Here is a 19,955-nt window from a genome sequence, read left to right as displayed (position 1 = left end):
AGACTGCTTTACTAATTAGGAAAATTTTCTATAAGAATTTTCCAACAAGTTCATCTCAAGTCGTGATGGATCTTTGACCCTACGAGTCTAACCAAGAAAAGGTGTTATCAATCAGAGAAAAGGGGAACAACCAAGACAAAAAGGGTCATCAGTGACACTGTTATACTTAAAAGTATCACAGAGTTGAAGAAACTATTTCAAATTTTAATTAGGGTCTTCTGTCCTAGTGCCCCTAAATTATAGATTATTTTGGATCATTAGTATCATCGTCGATTTGATCTCAACATTATTAGCTATAATCGTCGGGCTCGTTATACTTTCCTGAACCGTAGTTAAACTTGGTAGTGCATAGTCTGATAAAGCTCTCTCATTCTGAGCCATATGCATGTTTGTAGGTAACTGTGGTGCTGGTGGATCTCTTAAGGCGTTATCGTTGTCGTCGCCGAACAATGGATTGTCACGTAGTACGTTACTTGCAGCGGTTGGTGGTTGTTTTTGCATCTGATGTTGCTATTGTCTGCAATTCCTTTGGATTATTATCTCTGGATCTGTGGCTACTACAATAGGTGTGCTCCTACTGCGAGTCATACACGAAACCCAAAAAAAAGGAGGTTAGTAGCAATAAATGGAATAAAATCGTATCTATAACCTATAAATTTCTAAATTATTCTTTTAAAGTGCAAAAATTAAAATTAACCTAATGACGTTGCCTCCCCAGCGACGGCGCCAACAACTTGATCGCCTCCAGATGTACTAACATCCAGAGTGTGAATACTGCAATAAAATAGAGAGTTATAAGGTGGTATCCACAAATATACGGGTCAAATTGTAATATAGATTTTACAAAGAAGTAAGTGAGTACTCCGAGTATCGAACCCAAGGGAGGCGAGTTCTAAATCATTCTTAATCTAAACACTTAAAGATCTAATTGATACTTAAATCAGTTATAGTGCTAAAGTAAAATAAGAGTTATTTTTAGGGTTTTTAAATTAATAAATTAAAATAACATAAAAGTATTAAAATTGCAAGAGATAGAGAGAAAAAAAGTGAATCAAATATGAAGACGAGCGATTATCTCGCTTCAGCAATCTTAATCAAATGTCATCTCAGGTTCTTCATCAATCAATTAGTCACTACCCTAGCAGGATCTTCCGACCTCACAATCCAGACTGGCTTGGGGTAAAGGTGTTTACGAATGGGCAATATCAATTTTGGGCTAATTCCCACCTTGATGACTTCCTCAGGTTGTTACACCTAGGGTTTGTTTCATATTCTTCCTTTCTCAAATAGTTGATCTATTGAATAACCCTACAAAATAGTTAAAAGATCATGCTTCTACTCACTAATCCTTTATAGAAGGATTAGTTCCTCATGGTTTTCATAAACAACATAGAATAGATGGAAGAATTAGTCATGGGGAATGGATTGAACTAGAGAGTTTAAGAAAAGCCTGATTGATATTGATAATAAGAGTGAATCCACAATAGTTGATCTTCTTTATAACTCAAAACTCTTGAAAGAAATAAAGAACATATAAACTAAAATTATGAAAACCTAAAGAAAGCAAGAAAATAAAACTTCAACCTAAAGAGAGAAACTAAGCTAATGGAATGTGTTCATAATGTGTGCCAAAGGACCCTATTTATAGCCTTTAGGTAACTGTCATTCTTAACCTTACGTTAGTTGACATTCTTAAGCTTTAAATTCGATTGTGCAAACCAAAACGTCCCTGCTTCATGTTTTATTCTCGTTATAAAGTTGATGTCGCGATAGACCAGGATCTGTGTTGCGATATAGCAACCAATATGCTCCTCTACAGCCATCTTCAGGGGTATGTCCCGACACCCTCAGCCTCTGTTGCGACATTGAAAGCAGTTTCTCACTTTCTCTATTCTTTTCCCTATGTTGCGATATTGGATCTCCTATGTTGCGACATAGCGTCCAGTATTGACCCGAAATGCCTTTTAATGGTCTCCTGCACATCACAAAGTATGTTAGCTCTCCCTTAGGCCTCATTTGACCCTTAAGGTTAATAAAAGACTCAATGTGCATATTTTATTAGATGTAAGTAAAACTAAAGAAACTTAAAACATAACAAAAATGCCTATATTCAAGCTCCTTAAATGCAAAAATTAGTTTAATCTGCTACACTGAATTATGGCAAATCAATAATACTGAAAGCATAATTAAATGTGTTCATTGTACTATTTTTTTGAATGCGTGATAATTCATGCCACTGATCGTATGTTTAAATCATGCCTTCTGTATTGTTTCTATTATTGATTAAGCATGTCATACTGCATTAGGGTTGGGACGATTATGTAAAGAGGAAGTACTAGCAGTTTATCTGCATTATTGGTGGTTTGTTCACAATACTAACAGCTTGTTGCAATACTAACAGTTTATCTGCATTACTGGTGGCTTTTCCACATTATTGGCAGCTTGTCTGTAACACTAGTGACTTGTCCACATTACTGGTAACTTGTCTACAACACTGGTGGCCTATCCACATTACTGGCAGTTTCTCTGCGTTTCTGGCAACTTGTTTTCATTATTGGTAGTTTATCTACAATACTAGTGGCTTGTCCACAAACTAGTGTATTATTAGATGGATGAGTTTTGGGGAACTCTTATTATGGTGTATAGCGGAATTGGGTAGGAACCTCACTAAAAATATTGCATTGCCATGTTCATGCATACCAAATTTGTGATTTTGTACTGTTTTAAAATTCCCTATTATTGATTGGCTTGACTGTTATTTTTACTATTTATTATTGTATATTTGAGTTACGGATCACACTGAGCTTTTTAGCTCCCCCCTTAGTTTACTGTTTTTACAGATAACCATCGAGGTTAGGACTTGTACACGGCTATCAGAGGAGCTTCTCAGATGTTTTCACTTTTTAAGTATTTTAAATTTAATTTTAATAATTGTTTTGGGCCTGTATTGATTTTTATTCAAACTATGGCATGGGACTTTAATTTTGAGATTTATTTTGAATTGCATGGCATAAATTTTTAAACCGCTTGAATTGATATTTAAATGACTATGCATAAAATTAGTTTTTAAGAAGGGTCTTATTAAATCACTCTTTTTTGCTGCTATACTAAAAATAAATTTTTAATAAAATTCAACTTAATTTTTAAAATGATTATTCTATACAAATCAAGTCTTAAAGTCACTTCATTTATGAAATTAGCATGTTTTTGTGAAATAAAGACAAATATCAAATTTCACTAGTTTTAAGTATAAAGGCAAATGTTTTAAAATATGTTTGAAATTACAAAATTTTATTTGCGCCATTTTGGTGGTCAATATAGCCTTTAGAATTCAACATAACGTTTAGGCCGGGTTAGGGAGGTTACACCTCTTCTCCCATATTGATTTGTCATGCCTTATCCTATTCGCCTTCAATGGAAAGCGCTGCCAACTCTTCCTCCATCTCTGTCGTAACACCTCCAAACCCCAATTTCACGCTTTCTGCCTGGTGAGAGAAACAACAACAAAAACCCAACAAAACTAAAATATGTGCTATTAAAAGCAGGGGTGAGCAAAATTTGATTCAATTCAAAAAACTCGATAAAAATTACAAATTTTGAATTAAATAGTTTGAGCTATTTGAGTTAATTAAGTTATTTGGATAAACTCGAATAAAAATTTAAGTTTTTCGGTTTAACTTGAATATGAATTATACAATTTAAGTTATCTAAAAATCCAAATAAGAAAATGCAAAACTACGTCGATTTGATAAATGTTTACATTTTCTAAAGTTAAAAGTCAAAACTATTAATTTAAAAAGCAAAACTACGTCATTTTGATATATGTTTACTCATTAAGTTAAAAAAAATCATTATATTGTTTATGTAGTTAAATAATCTTGTACTTAATTTACTAGTTAAATAATTGATCCATGTAAACACAACATTGAGTATAAATAATAGGATTTGTTAAGTCGACTCGATTGGACTCGAAATTTTTTGACTCGAGTGGATTCGAAAAAAATCCAAATTAAGTTTTGTTGCTAAAATAAGATTCTTCAACTTGACTAACTCGAATTTTTTTTACTCAATTCGATTCAACTCAACCAAATGCTCACCCCTAATTAAAAAAAAACTAAAAAACGTGTTATTAGAAACAAACACCAAAAACATTAACATTTAAAAACATAGCAAAAAAGTCCGCCTCTTAACACGATTCTCTCTGTTTGCCTTTTGGCACGAGTTTTTATTTCTATTTTTTTTCTGAATCTGGTTTCGTCAACTTTCTTTCTCACTCGTAATCTGGTGGTGGCTGCTGTATCTCCAATGGAAGAGGAGCTGGTGAATCTGAACCTGTTAGATGAAGAGGAAGAAGCATTTCATAAGGAGTGGTGATGGAAAAATCGTTTCAATTTTGTCTAGTGGGACGTTGTCTAACAGATAGTGTCGTTCATTTTCCTTTATTACGTAACACTATAGCTGATCTTTGGCACCTTATTGGAGGGATTTGCATTACGAATTTAGGAGAAAAAAGGTATATTTTTCAATTCTTTAATAAGGTTGACATCCATAGAGTACTTGTTGGAACACCGTGGTTCTTCAACAACCATCTACTTATACTTCAAAGACTTTCAATGAAAGAAGATCCAGCGACGTTGGTGCTAAACTCTACTAAGTTTTGGATACAAGTGCATGAATTACCACTAGGGATTATGACTGAACCGATGGCACAACAGTTCGGTAATTTTTGTGGTCAATTTATCGAATATGATACTTCAATACCGTCTTGGGGGCACAAGAAGTATATGCGTATTCGTATTCGATGGATGTATCTATCCCATTGAAACGCAAGAAGAAGATCTAGATTGGGAAAGATATGATTATTTATGCCCAATTTAAGTATGAAAAGCTCAGTTTATTTTGTTTTATTTGTGGAAGGTTGGGTCATGGTGAAAGTTACTGTCCTTATCGTTTAAGAATTGAGCCTTCAAAAATCATTTTTGGCTGGGACTTGTCACTACGTGCGGTACCAAAACGACGAGCCATGGTGGTGAGCAGGTGGCTTCGTGAGGCTGATGGATCACAGTACAAAACTGTCAATTTGGAAAGCCCCAATCAAAGTATTTTATTAAATGAAGGGAAAGATACAGGGCAAAATTTGGGCGAAAATATGGGGAATCATGTCATATTCCAATATAAATCAATTGGGATCTAATCAACAAATCTTTCCTAACATGAAAAGTCAAAGGAGTACTTGGAGTAAAGGTGGCATGCATATTGATGGGCTAGAGTATGGGCCTATGGAATTGGTTTCAGAGGAGGATAATGACCCTATTACTGCGTTGGAAAGAAAGAAGAGACAGCGTATAATGGAAGGCCCACTTGTTATTGTGGGTTCTAATGTTGGTAATAGTTCTTTGATTTTATCGGCTAGCTCTGATGATCAGAGCAGCCAGGTGCAATGAAAATCCTTAGCTGGAACGTTCGTGGTTTAGAGAGATCACAAACTGTAAAAGGCTCAAAAACAAGTTGAGAGCCCTTAATTCCCAAATTTCGTTTCTTATGGAGACAAAATTAAGCTAAAAAAAATAGAGATGGTTAGGTTGAAGTGTGGGTTTGAAAATGAGATTGATATTGGGGCTAAATGTTCTAAAGGTGGGCTTTCAATGGGCTAGAAAGGGAATTCATTGATCAATCTTAAAAGTTTCTCATTATTCCATATTGATGTTGAGATTCATGATAACAAAGGTGGAGATATTTGGCAGTTAACGAGGTTTTATGGGAATTCGGAGGAAAAATATAGAAGGGGATTCTTGGAATCTACTAACGATGCTAAACTATGATCATTCTATTCCTTGGGTTGTTTTAAGGGATTTTAATGAAATTGCCAACTCCTTTGAAAAAAAAAAGTCTCCTTAGATCAGCACGTCAGATGAATTTTCGGACGGTGTTAAAGGACTACAGCCTCAATGATCTAGGATTTATAGGCCGTTGGCTCACTTGGGAAAGAGGAAGGTTCGCTTCTACAAATATTAAAGAGCGTTTGGATCGTGGTGTGGCTACGTTGGATTGGGTGGATCTATTCCCGGGTTACCAAGTTCAACATCTGAGTCATTCATTTTCAGATCATTGCCCCATTCAACTTGACACCATGGGAGTGAGTAGGAATGATCGACATTATAATTCCATGATGTTCCAGTTTGAGGCTAAATGGTGCCTTGAAAATTCCTTTGAAGAGATGGTTAAAACCTGGTGGGAAGACGCTACTGGGAGCATACCCAGTAGATTACAGAGCATGGGTCGTCAAATGCAAAATTGGAGTAAAGGACGAAGTAAGGAGTTGAAGAGAAATAGGTTCGAACTAGAGGGCAAACTCATTCGTCTCTATGGTCAGGATCCTTCGGATGAGATGTTAGCTAAAATCATGGAGGTTCAGGCAAAACTTAATTTGGAGGCAGATAAGGAAGAGTTATTTTGTAAGCAACATGCCCGAGTTAACTGGCTTAAGAATGGTGATCGTAATACAAGTTACTTCCATAAGATTGTTGTTTGAAAAAAGTCTCGTAGGCAAATTTCTGAGTTAGAAGATGAGAATAGAGGACAAGTTACATCGTCAGAGGAGATCATAAAGGTTGCTTCAGAGTATTTTGAAAAACTATTTTCAGCTTATGATGTTGGACTGGATGAGCGTTTATTTTATTTCGTGGAGAAAAAAGTTACTGATAGCATGAATGATACCTTGCTTAGACATTTTACGAAAGAGGATATAGCTTATGCAGTTAAGATGATGGCACCTCTAAAAGCACCCGGAGTTGATGTGTTCCCCGCTATTTTCTTCCAAAGGTACTGGCATATTGTTGGATCAGAGATTGCTCGTTATTGCTTATCTATTCTCAACGGTCAAGCTGAAGTAGAGGAGATAAATAAAACACACATCATTTTGATTCCCAAGGTTGATAAACCAAAAAACATGTTACAATTCAGACCCATAAGCCTTTGTAACGTTGTTTACAAAATTATCACTAAAGTCTTGGTAATTCGTATGAGCTCTATTTTAAGTTACTGCATTAATGAAGCTCAGAGGGCTTTTATTCCAGGAAGACTAATATCAAATAATATGTTGATTGCTTATGAGGTCCTTCACTCTCTCAAAATGAAAAAGAATGGTAAGAAAGAAATTTTGCACTTAAACTTGATATGAGTAAAGCCTATGATCGAGTTGAATGGGATTTTCTGGCTGGTATGATAAAGCACTTGGGTTTCCATGAGGACTGGATTGTACTCATCATGAGGTGTGTATGTTCTGTTTCCTACTCGATTACTCTTAATGGAGTCAATGGCAAATAATTTTGCCCCTCAAGAGGCTTAAAGCAAAAAGATCCTCTTAGCCCCTATCTATTTCTAATCTACACTGAAGGTTTCTCTACTCTGATTCAAGATGCCAAAAATAAAGGTTGGATGATGGGCACAACTATTGGTAAGGAGAGATTTGCTATTAATCATCTATTTTTTTTGCATATGATTGCATCCTTTAAGCCGATGCTTCGTGTGAGGGGGCTAGAGTGGTCCAAGATATCATTCAAAGGGGCTAGAGTGGTCCAAGATATCATTCAGGAATATGAGATGGTCTCAAGACAGCGAGTGAATTTCAACAAGTCCCTTATCTATTTCGAGGTTAATGTAAATTCAAATGTGAAAGCAGAGATTATCAATTTGTTAAGAGTTCACGAAGGGCTACCAATCTTGAGAAGTACCTTGTACTGCCTAAGATGATGGGTAGAAGGAAAACATGGGCTTTTGCCAATTTTGCTAATAGGTTCAAGATGATGGGCACAACTATTGGTAGAGAGAGATTTGCTATTAATCATCTATTTTTTGCATATGATTGCATCCTTTAAGGCGATGCTTCGTGTGAGGGGGCTAGAGTGTACAAGATATCATTCGAGAATATGATATGGTCTCAAGACAGCGAGTGAATTTCGACAAGTCCCTTATCTATTTCAAGGCTAATGTAATTCAAATGTGAAAGCAGAGATTATCAATTTGTTAAGAGTTCACGAGTGGCTACCAATCTTGAGAAGTACCTTGGACTGCCTATGATGGTGGGTAGAAAGAAAACATGGGCTTTTGCCAATTTTGCTGATAGATTCAAGATGATGGGCGCAACTATTGGTAAGGGGAGATTTGCTATTAATCATCTATTTTTTGCATATGATTGCATCCTTTAAGGCAATGCTTCGTGTGAAGGGGCTAGAGTGGTCCAGGATATCATTCAGAGGGGCTAGAGTGGTTCAAGATATCATTCGAGAATATGAGATGGTCTCAGGACAGCGAGTGAATTTCGACAAGTCCCTTATCTATTTCGAGGCTAATGTAAATTCAAATGTGAAAGTAGAGATTATCAATTTGTTAGGCGTTCACGAGTGGCTACCAATCTTGAGAAGTACCTTGGACTGCCTATGATGGTGGGTAGAAGGAAAACATGAGCTTTTGCCAATTTTGCTGATAGGTTCAGGAAAAGAGTTGAAGGGTGGAGTCTGAGATATCTGTCAATGGGGGTAAGGAGGTTTTCATTAAATCTGTTTTGCAACTCCGCTTTATACTATGCAATGTTTTCTTTTTCCGAAAATGTTATGTCATACCTTAGAAGGCATAAGGCATAATGAATAGATTCTGGTGGTCTATAGCAAAACGTCAAAGGGAATTCATTGGAGCAGTTGGGATAAATCATGCTATCCAAAATGCGCTGGTGGGTTAGGTTTTAAAAACTTGTTTTTGTTTAATAAGGCCTTATTGGCAAAACAGATTTGGCGCATTTTATCTCAGCCTCGTTGTCTATTAGCCAGAGTTTTAAGAGCACGTTATTTCTCGTTTTCGGATATTCTATCTGCGAAAATTGGTTCTTACCCTTCTTTTACCTGGAGGAGTATTTGCAGCGCCCGGGAGTTGATTGCAGAAGGGATTTTGTGGCAGGTTGGCAGTGGTGATCGCATCAACATCTGGAACGATCTTTGGCTGCCTGGAAGAGAGAATAACAAAGTTACAGTCCAACAAATCAGGCTTAATTGGATGAATGTTAACCAGCTTATTGACACTGAATCTAATACCTAGAATAGGGAGTTGGTGCAAACTTTAGTTGATGATGAAACAGCAGATCGAATCTTTTCTATTCTGATTTCGGGGAGTTGCTCGGAGGATATGATGGTTTGGAAGCACGAAGGATCGGGGGAGTACACCGTTAAGAGTGGGTACAAAATCCTATCTACAGCTCATTTACAATACCATACATATATTTCCTCTATGAATGATAATTACAAAGATTTCTATAAAGCCTTATGGGCACTAAACATTCCACAAAAAATAAAAATCCATTGCTGGAGGCTGATTAACGATCTGCTGCCCCATTTTGGTAATCTGGCGCGACGGAAGTTGAGTGTGGATGTTGCTTGCCCTCTGTGTAAGGCAGATCTAGAGGATACAGCTCATTTGGTATGGTCTTGTGATACTCTACAGCGTGTTTGGGCTTCATTACAAGTAAAGGTTCCACCACTAGAAGCTTCGTTGTGCTGTAAGAGGCGTTTTGTTAGAATGTTTTCTGCAACAGATGAGCAACAGAGACGAATCATTACCTTGTCAGGTTGGGGGATTTGGCACCGCAGAAATAAGCTAATCCATGAATGGGGTCAAATTTTCCATGTAAGAATTTTTAGGGTTTATTCGAGGGTATGAACTAGAGATCTGCCTAAACCAAGAGAATCTCCGTCCTCCCGTTAAAATTATGGTGAAGGATCTGTGGAGACCTCCAGATGATGGAGTTATCAAGTTAAACTTTGATGTATCTTTCCAAAAAGATGTCAAAATCGCTACAACTGCAGTTATAGCCAGAGATTCTACAGGAGATATCGTAGGGGCAGAAACCTATCTGGTCGAGGATGTTGCTGATGCATTTGTAGCTGAGGCACGGGCTTGTGAAAGAGCACTTATTTATGCGGACTTTCGGAGGCTACAATTGGAAGGTGACTCATTGTCAGTTATCAAGAGTATTAAGAAGGAAGGGAAAAACAAATCGATCCTTAGGCCGATTACTCAACATATTTGTAAAATGGGGTTGAGTTTTGATGAGGTAACTTACCTTTTTGTGCCCAAATCGATGAACGGAGCGGCTCATACTCTCGCGCTGGAAGGCCGGAGAAAGCAGTTTTGCGGAGGGTGGGGTACTGGTGTGCCTGCATCGATGAAGAAGATTGTGATGGCAGATAGGTTGGCCTGGTTCTAGCGTCTCTAAGGTTTTCCCCATTTTTTCTTTGATTTTGGAGAAGGTTCATTGAATCTCCAAAGCCGGCGTCAAAGCATTTGCTCTCTCCTTTTGGTTCTGATTTTCTTTCAGTCTCTTGGAGAGAGGTTTGGCTGATATTTGTTTCAAAAGAGGCATGGTTCAAGACGTTTGCTTTTCTACTTTCTTTTGTTTGGTAGTTTCTAGGAGTTCATTTAATTTTCTGTTTGCTAGCTGTTTTCCTTTATCTGTTAGGTGTCTTTTCATGTGACTTTTTGTAGCTTTTCAACCGTTTGGTGTCTTGAGCCTTGCACTAATAATATCAATCAGTTTACTTTCAGAAATATAGCAAAAAAAAAAATTTGAGCACTATGTGAATATATAAAAATAATATATGTACATTTATAAATTAATGTATAGAGAAATATATCAAAATTTATATAAAACCAGAATTTTACTTTTAAAAATATAGAAAAAAAATTGAGCATCATGTGAATATATAAAAATAATATATATTTATAAATTTAAATTAATAAATTTACAGTACTATAAATAAATAAATAAAAATCACAAAAACAAATACAAAATTTTCAATTTTTTTTTCTCTTCCCACTTTTTTCCTTCTTTACTTTCAATGTTTCCTTCTATTCCGAAACCTTAAAATAGAAAAGGAACATCTACAAACAACAGTTCTGTCCGTGCTTCTTACCTTTTATAAAAATTAATAATTTTACAGTAATATATACATAAAAATTCACAAAAACAAATACTAAATTTCCATATTCAATACTATAGTGCTACACATGTATCTTACTTTTATATAAACTAGATTTTATGCTCAAATTTAATTTTAATCATATTCAATAGTAAATATTTGTATGTTTTATATAAATAAATTTAGATTTAAAATTTAATAATTATAAAAATCTTTACTTGAGATTCAACAAAAGTACGATATGAAAGAGTTTAAAAATTATGACATAAAAGTAATATGAAATTAAATGAATGTATAATTGGTCCGACCCTTTAAACGAGTGTAAATCCATTGGAATAAATAATTTCAATAAAATAGGCAAATTTGCGAATGATTATATGAAATTATTTATTAAAAATATTTTATAAAAAAATAATTATTCTATGCACAACAAATAAAATAAAAGAAATTCAGATGCAAGTGTAGAATATTATCGTATGTCCTTATATATGACAACATCCTACATCCTTATATGTAATTTTTCATTACACAGAAAGTTTACAAAATAATTATAAAAAAAAACTTATTTAAATGTAAATTATTTAAAAATTCTAAAAAATTTTAATATGTATCCAAAATTGACTTACGAGCGCGGACAAACAAACCCAAACCTATTTAAACGTATATAATTGTTAAAAAAAATCTTACTTGTAGGGGTGAGTGTTCGATCGAATCGAATGAAAAAATTTCGAGTTAATCGAGTTGACGAATCATATTTTATCATCTTAATTTAATTTAAAATTTTCTCGAATCGAGTCGAGTGAGATGGAAATCGAATCGAATCGAATCGAATATATTTGTTCGAGTTGAATTTTATAAAATAATTTTGAGTCCTTGCAACCACTGTCACCTATCGTAATAAAATTTGTCCACCTTAATCAAAATTTTCTTTAACTTTCATCACCTCATAATTTATTTATTAATCTTTTATATACGGGTTAGCTTCTTTATTTGCTTAGTTATTTCAATTATCTTCAGATTCTTGTTACTATGTATTTTGAAATTAAAAAATATATTAAATGTAAAAATGTGATTTTTTAGTAAAAGTTATTTTAAAGATAAAATGTAAAATTGATACCAATATAAAATTTTAACATGAATATTTAATGGCATAATTAATAATTCAATTTTAATATAAATATTCAATATGATTAAACAATTCAATAATATAAATAATATAAAATGTGAAATTTAATTTAATAATATAAATAGTAGATATAAATAAAATTATTACTATTTATGTTTAGTGATTTTTTTAATAATTTTAATTTTTTATTTGAGAGTAAAGGGTGAGAGATAAAAGTTTAGGGGGAAAAAAAGTTTTGAGGAATAGAAGTTTGAGTGGGAGTAAAATTTTGGAGGGAAAATATTAAAAAAAATTTGGGGGGGATGGATTTGGGTAGATGGGAGGTGGGATGGGAAGTAAAAAGTTTAGGGGGAAAGTGGGAGGGAGTAAAAATTTTAGGGGAAAATAAAAAGTTTTGAGAGTTTTTTGAAGTAAAATTTTGAAAAAAAGTAAATGGCAGAGTAAAATTTTGGTGGGAAATGGATTTTGGGTAGATTGGGGGGTTGGGATGGAATGAGAGTAAAAGTTTTGGGGGGAAAGTGGAAAGGAGTAAAAGTTTTGAGGGAAAAGTAAAAAGGTTTGGGAGTTTGGGGTAAAAATGTAAAATATTATAGTTTGATATTCGAATTATTCGAATTATTCGAGTTATTCGAATTCGAAAACTCAACTCGATTCGAAATCGAAATACGAAAAAAAAAATCGAGTTGACTTGAATAACTCGATTCGCTTAACTCAAAATTTAATTTTTTTTGATTTTTTCGAGTCGAATCGAGTTTTGCTCACCTCTACTTACTAGCATTATTCTCCCTAATGATAATCTCCCTCAAATTCACAGTTGCTGATATTTCAAATAAATTGTCGACCTCCCTTCACACATCATTTAAACTAAACTCTAAACACAAACACAAGTCCAATATCAACAATAAATCCCCACTTTTATAACTCAATTCAAAGCTTCCTATTAAATTTTTTATCATAATAAGTTGACTACCAATGCAAAGCATTCGTAACTCTATCATCAACTGGAAATACTTTCAATGCTAATCTTTTAAGTTATTTTGGAATTTAATTTACTAGTTTACATTATATTTTGTTTTTTTCATAGGCGCACTAAGTAAAAGATGTTTATGAAGAACCCTTTGAAGCCATGCATCTTCCACTGGCTACATCTACTGTTTATACATGTTTTTGCTCTAATGTTGATTTAGTTTCATGTTAAATTCTTATGTTCTTTTTTCATGGTTATATCATCCATGTAATGAAATAAATGATTATAGTAAAGATTAAATATTTTGGAACTTTTTAATCAAGAGGTATTAGTTATGAAATGTTAGCCAACAACATAGTGAATGTGCAAATATTTTATTAGAACAAAAGAGAATCACAGTAAAACTAAATTGGTTAACGTTAAAAATTGTACATACTAAAAGAAAGTAAAGAAACGAATGGATGTGCGCAATTTAAGAATTTTAAGACAAAAATTGAATGGTGAAGAAAGATTGTATAAGAAGGGTAAGCTAACATGCAACTCAAATTATCTCAAACAAATCTTCTTCCTCTAAGAGGGGATAAACAATCTTAATTTATAAAATTACATAGGAGACTTTGAAAACAATAAAATGGCTCCATTAATGATAATAACGATGTTTTTTCTCTGGGCAAGATCAATGCTTACAGTTCAAGGTGGAGATCCCACCATTACTTTCGAGTGGAAGGTCACTTATGGCACTATATCTCCTTTGGGTGTTCCTGTAAAAGGTATTCTTATTAATGGGCAATTCCCTGGGCCAAATATTAACTCTACCACCAACAATAATGTTATAGTCAATGTGTTTAACAACCTTGATGAGCCATTCCTTTTGACATGGTAAGCAAGAGTACTTTTGTCCCATTTGATTATATTAGTAAAGCGTTGAGCTTAATTATATATGGAAATGAAATTTGTTGCAGGAGTGGTGTGCATCATAGGAAAAATCCATGGCAAGATGGTGTGCTTGGAACCAACTGTCCTATCCCCCCGGGAAGAATTACACCTATAAATTCCAGGTAAAGGACCAAATCGGCAGCTACATGTATTATCCAGTGACGGCTATGCATAAGGCCACTGGTGGTTTCGGTGGTCTTCGTATTAACAGTCGTTTACTCATTCCCGTCCCCTATGCTGATCCAGCTAATGACTATACTCTAATAGCAGGAGATTTTTTCAACAAGGGATACACCAGCCTCAAGAAAGTTCTTGAGAGTGGTCGCAACCTTGGTAGATGTGATGGTGTCCACATTAATGGAAAAGTTGCTAAAGGTGATGGTAACGATGAACCTCTCTTCACCATGGAAGCGGGCAAAACCTACAAGTATAGGATTTGCAATGCGGGTATCAAGACTGTAGGAATATTCTGTAAATATTTTAGGAATATTTTGTAGATATTTTCTTTATTAAAATCCCTTATTTTAAGGGATCATATCTCCTATTTAGTATCTTTCCTAACTTAGAGTTTCCTAAAGTAGTGTCATAGGTTGTATATAAAAACTCTGATTTATGTTCTATTTAGTATAAAAAATACTCTGATTTCTACATGGTATCAGCTTAGGTTACGATTTCTTTTTCAACCTAGACCATGTCCGAAACTCCTTCTCCTACTTCAGAGATTACTTCAAATCCAGAAAATTTTTCTGGTTCTGATGCTCCATCAGATTCGTCTGGTCTGACTATCACCTGCCATCGATTGAATGGCAACAATTTTCTTGAAGGGTCTTGTGAAGGTAATCTGGTCATAAAAGATCCAGAAGGTAACCTTTCTTCTACTGCATTTTTCTCCTCCCAGTTGACTCCTAATTGGATCCTCGATTCTGGTGCTACGGATCATATGACTAGTAACAAGGCATTGTTTCACAATTTTTTCCATACCTTTGGTAAAGCTGTCAAAACGGCTGATGGTACCTTGTGCAAAATAGAGGGACATGGCACTGTTATTCTCAATGAACAGATTGCACTTAAAAATGTTCTCTTTGTACCAAATCTGGCGTGCAATCTCATCTCTGTTAGTAAATTGTCCACAGACTTGCACTGCTTTGTAATTTTTAATGATCGTGATTGTACTTTGCAGGCACTGAACTCGAAGAAGATGATTGGTAAGGCCAGCTTGCATAATGGTCTCTACATCCTCCCTACCTCTCCTAAAATCGAGATCTCCAAGTCATTTACCGCTTTAGGAAAAGTTGATACTGTTATGTTATGGCACTTTCGTTTAGGCCATCCTAGTTTCCAATACCTTGCAAAATTGTTTCCTGCTCTATTCATTAATAAAAGGCCTAATTCTTTTTCTTGCAAAGTTTGCTCTCTTGCCAAACATACTAAATCATCTTATTTTCCTTCTACATACAAGCCTTCTTACCCTTTTGCTTTGATCCATAGTGATATTTGGGGCCCTTCTCGGGTGAAGAATGCTGATAATTGTAAGTGGTTTATCACTTTTATTGATGATCACAGTAGGATAACTTGGACTTATTTGCTGAAAGATAAATCTAAAACTGCTAGTGTTTTTGTGCAATTTTATAACATGGGTCTCACTCAATTTGGGTCTAAAATCCAGCTCTTTAAATCTGATAATGGCAGTGAATTTTTTGCTAGGTCTTTAGGTGATTTTTTTAAGGAAAAGGGCATAGTTCAGATTAGTTCTTGTGTTGGAACCCCACAGCAAAACGGCGTTGCCGAAAGAAAAAATAGGCACCTTTTTGAAGTTACTCATTCTCTTCTATTTACCACTAATGTTCCTAAATATTTGTGGGGGGAAGCCTTATTAACTGCCACATATTTAATCAACCGGATGCCTAGTAAGGTTTTAAAATTTCAAACGCCTCAATCTATATTTTTGCAGCACTTTCTTCATTTTAAGCCTATCTCCTCCATTCTGCCACTTAAAATTTTTGGCTGCACTGTTTTTATCCAAAGTATTGCTCCTAATAAGTCCAAGTTAGATCCTAAGTCTTTAAAATGTGTATTGGTTGGGTATTCTTCACTTAAGAAGGGTTATAAATGCTATCATCCTCCTTCTAAACGATTTTTCACCACTATGGATATAACATTTTATGAGCAGGATTCCTATTTCACTCAGGCTGAAATTCAGGGGGAAACATGGAGTGATTTTCAGCCACAACAGGTATCTCCTTCTAATCTTCATTCTCAACCTTCAGAATTGCCATCTTGTTCGCCATTACCTGCAGATCTGTCACCTGTGAATGCTCCCATTGACAGTCTTCAAAAAACACCATCACCCAAACAGCTTCGTGTCTACACAAGAAAAAGAAGACATATCCCTGAGACTGTTTTGCAATCTGATTCTTGCCGAGAATTGGATTTGGGTCCAGCTGCCGAAATGGAAGAAGAAATCAGTAAGTCCACTACTCTAGATGACTTTCCTATTGCTATTAGAAAAGGGGTTAGACAGTGCACCAAGCATCCTATTGAAAAATTTACTGGTTATAATTCATTGATGCCGTCTTTTCAAGCATTTACAGCAACTTTGGATAAAGAACAGGTTCCCACAAGCATAGCTGAAGCTCTAAAGGATCCAAAATGGAGAAGGGCTGTTGAAGAGGAAATTTGTGCACTAGAGAAAAATGCTACTTGGACCATTACAGACCTTCCTCAAGGAAAAAAGGCTGTCGGCTGTAAATGGATCTTTGCTGTAAAGTATAACTCCAATGGCAGTATCCAACGATACAAAGCTAGACTAGTGGCCAGAGGTTTCACGCAAACATATGGGATAGACTTCACAGAAACTTTTGCACCTGTGGCAAAGCTTAACACTATTCGAGTACTCCTAAGTTTGGTTGTAAATTGCGATTGGAAATTACACCAACTTGATGTAAAAAATGCATTTCTTAATGGCAAGCTTGAGGAAGAAGTCTATATGCAATTGCCACCTGGCTCAAAGTCTATTGAAGGTAGCAACAAGGTTTGCAAGCTCAACAAGTCTCTATACGGGTTAAAACAATCACCCAGAGCTTGGTTCGAGAGGTTCACTAAAGTCATTCTTCAAAATGGCTACAAGTAGTCCCTTGCCGATCATACGCTTTTCATCAAGGTAACTTCTACAAATAAGAAAGCTATCCTAATTGTGTATGTGGATGACATCATTCTTACTGGAGATGATGAGGAAGAGATTAGCAATTTGAAGAAGTTGTTAAACAGGGAATTCAAAACCAATGACTTGGGAAAGCTAAGGTATTTCCTAGAAATGGAGGTGGCAAGATCAAAAGAAGGACTTGTGATCAACCAGAGAAAGTATGTACTTAATTTACTCAAAGAAACTGGTTTTCTTGGCTGTAAGCCGGCTGATACACCAATGGAGGCAAACTTGAGATTCAATAAAGAAGATGAGTCCTTAGTAGACAGAGAGAAATTTCAAAGGTTAGTTGGGAAACTAATCTACTTATCCTTGACAAGGCCAGATATAGCTTTTCCCGTAAATGTGATAAGTCAACACATGACTAATCCTACTGAAGAGCATATGGCAGCAGCAAATAGAATTCTCAAGTACTTGAAGAAAACTCCAGGACACGGCTTAATGTTTAAGAAGACACAAGACAGAACTGTTAAGATTTTTACAGACTCTAGTTGGGCTGGAGATCTCACTGAAAGAAGATCCACTAGTGGGTACTGCACTTTTGTTTGGGGTAACCTTACAACTTGGAGAAGTAAGAAACAATCTGTTGTTTCAAGAAGTAGTGCTGAAGCTGAATTTAGAGCACTAGCTTTGGGGATATGCGAAGGAATTTGGCTACTTAAATTACTAAAAGAACTTGGCACAAATCAGGAGGATCACTTTGAAGTTTTGTGTGATAATCAATCTGCCATTCAGATTGCCAAGAACCCAGTTCAACATGACCGAACAAAGCATGTTGAAATTGATAGGCATTTTATTGCTGATCAAGTCAACAAAAAGACAGCCACTCTTTCTTACATTCCTTCAGAAGGACAGATTGCAGACATTCTTACCAAGGCTTTGCCAAAACCTGTGTTCAATAAATTCCTATTCAAGCTGGGATTATACAATGTATATTCTCCAGCTTGAGGGGGAGTGTAGGAATATTCTATAAATATTTTAGGAATATTTTGTAGATATTTTCTTTATTAAAATCCCTTATTTTAAGGGATCATATCTCCTATTTAGTATCTTTCCTAACTTAGAGTTTCCTAAAGTAGTGTCATAGGTTGTATATAAAAACTCTGATTTATGTTCTATTTAGTATAAAAAATACTCTGATTTCTACAAAGACATCTCTTAACGTCAGGTTCCAAGGCCACACCATGAAATTGGTTGAGATGGAAGGTTCCCACACAGTGCAAAATGACTATGAATCCCTTGATGTTCATGTTGGACAGTGCTTCAGTGTGCTTGTTACTGCCAACCAAGAACCAAAGGATTACTTTGTTGTGGCCTCTACCCGTTTTACCAAACGTGAGGTTATAGCAACTGGTGTCATCCGTTACAACAATGGCAAGGGCGCACCCTCACCTAAGTTGCCACCACCACCAGTTAGTTGGGCTTGGTCATTCAATCAATTCCGTACCTTCCGTTGGAACTTGACTGCTAGCGCTGCTAGGCCTAACCCTCAGGGCTCCTACAAATATGGTTCCATTAACATTACCCGTACCATCAAGCTTGCCAACACTGCTCACAAAGTAGATGGCAAGCTTCGATATGCTCTTAATGGAGTCTCCTATGTCGAACCAACCACTCCACTAAAACTTGCAGAATACTACAACGTAGCTGACAAGGTTTTCAAGTATGATAACATTCCTGATGACCCACCAGCTGAGATCACTAAAGTAACCATGGAACCTATTGTCCTCAACATGACACACAGAAACTTCATCGAAATCATCTTCGAGAATCGCGAAACAGCCATTCAGTCTTATCACTTGGATGGCTATTCCTTCTTTGCTGTGGCGTAAGTATTTGACCTTTAAATCCTTCTAATATATAGTCATTACTTCCCGTTTAACTAAATTCTATAATCATTTGTTGCAGTATCGAGACTGGGAAGTGGAGCCCTGAGAAGAGAAAGAACTACAATCTCCTTGATGCCGTGAGCAGACACACCATACAGGTTTTCCCCAAGTCCTGGGCAGCTATCCTATTGACATTCGACAACTGTGGAATATGGAACATAAGGTCAGAGGTATGGGACAGGCATTACCTTGGGCAACAGCTTTATGCTAGTGTTGTTTCCCCTAACAAATCACTCAATGACGAATACAACATGCCTGATGGTGCACTAGTTTGCGGTGTTGTGGAAAGCATGCCAAGGCCGCCACCACCTTACACCTAATTTAAAGCTTATAAACCTGGGACCAGTTCTGCTACAAATACACATAAACGGCCTTTGTAGTAACTAATGCTGACTTTTGAATAAATTAATTTTCTTAGAGTAATAATCATTCAGCTACTATTTGTGAGGGATAAATTTATATTACTTAATTAAATAATATTTTTTTTTCATTTTTTCCATTTAATTGTGTGGGAATTTTTTTATGTCAATGTTTTTGCTTTTATGATTTTTTTAAATATGGTTATTTTCGTAAATAATATAAAAAACACAAAAATAAATAAAAAAATATAATCACAATCCAATTAGATAAATGTGTAAAAACTTACATAAACAAATTATTAACAAATAAAATTTAATTAGTGCTTTTAACTATTAAACAATTGAATTTATTATTTTATTTGTCATGTAAGTATAGTTTTAAATTAATCTAAAATCTCTACTATTTCAATAAGAATACCATTTTTATTAATATATATTTAATGGTTTAAAGTTTTTATATTAAAAATAGTTAAATACTTAAAATTTAATCAAAATTGAAATTATGATGG

At 35.2% G+C, this 19,955-nt stretch overlaps 1 protein-coding gene and 1 pseudogene across 7 annotated transcripts; one reads left to right on the top strand and one right to left on the bottom strand.

Annotated features, from left to right (window-relative positions):
* Nucleotides 1-4,105: 4,105 nt before the first annotated feature.
* On the bottom strand, nucleotides 4,106-10,504 carry LOC107893728 (uncharacterized). 7 transcript variants are annotated; one of them, XR_005925845.1, is made up of 5 exons: nucleotides 10,112-10,504; nucleotides 9,898-9,982; nucleotides 9,087-9,574; nucleotides 8,887-8,998; nucleotides 4,106-4,332 (listed from the first exon to the last, which is right to left on the bottom strand). XR_005925845.1 is itself a non-coding variant. In XM_041111700.1 (3 exons), exons 1-3 carry the CDS (start codon nucleotides 10,274-10,276, stop codon nucleotides 9,462-9,464), a joined length of 363 nt encoding a protein of 120 aa, XP_040967634.1. In that variant the 5' UTR covers nucleotides 10,277-10,491; the 3' UTR covers nucleotides 9,120-9,461. The 7 variants fall into 7 exon arrangements, 1 of the variants encoding a protein (XP_040967634.1); XR_005925846.1 differs by having other exon boundaries at nucleotides 8,898-8,998; nucleotides 10,112-10,498; XR_005925843.1 differs by having other exon boundaries at nucleotides 9,087-9,545; nucleotides 9,609-9,982; nucleotides 10,112-10,490.
* Nucleotides 10,505-13,649: 3,145 nt separating this feature from the next.
* Nucleotides 13,650-19,577, top strand: LOC107893727 (L-ascorbate oxidase homolog; annotated as a pseudogene).
* Nucleotides 19,578-19,955: the final 378 nt, after the last annotated feature.

Source organism: Gossypium hirsutum, chromosome A01, assembly GCF_007990345.1.
Source record: "Gossypium hirsutum isolate 1008001.06 chromosome A01, Gossypium_hirsutum_v2.1, whole genome shotgun sequence".
Classification (NCBI taxonomy): Eukaryota; Viridiplantae; Streptophyta; class Magnoliopsida; order Malvales; family Malvaceae; genus Gossypium; species Gossypium hirsutum.
The sequence above is the reverse complement of the archived record's forward strand: the minus strand, read 5'-3'. Positions and strand labels throughout refer to the sequence as shown.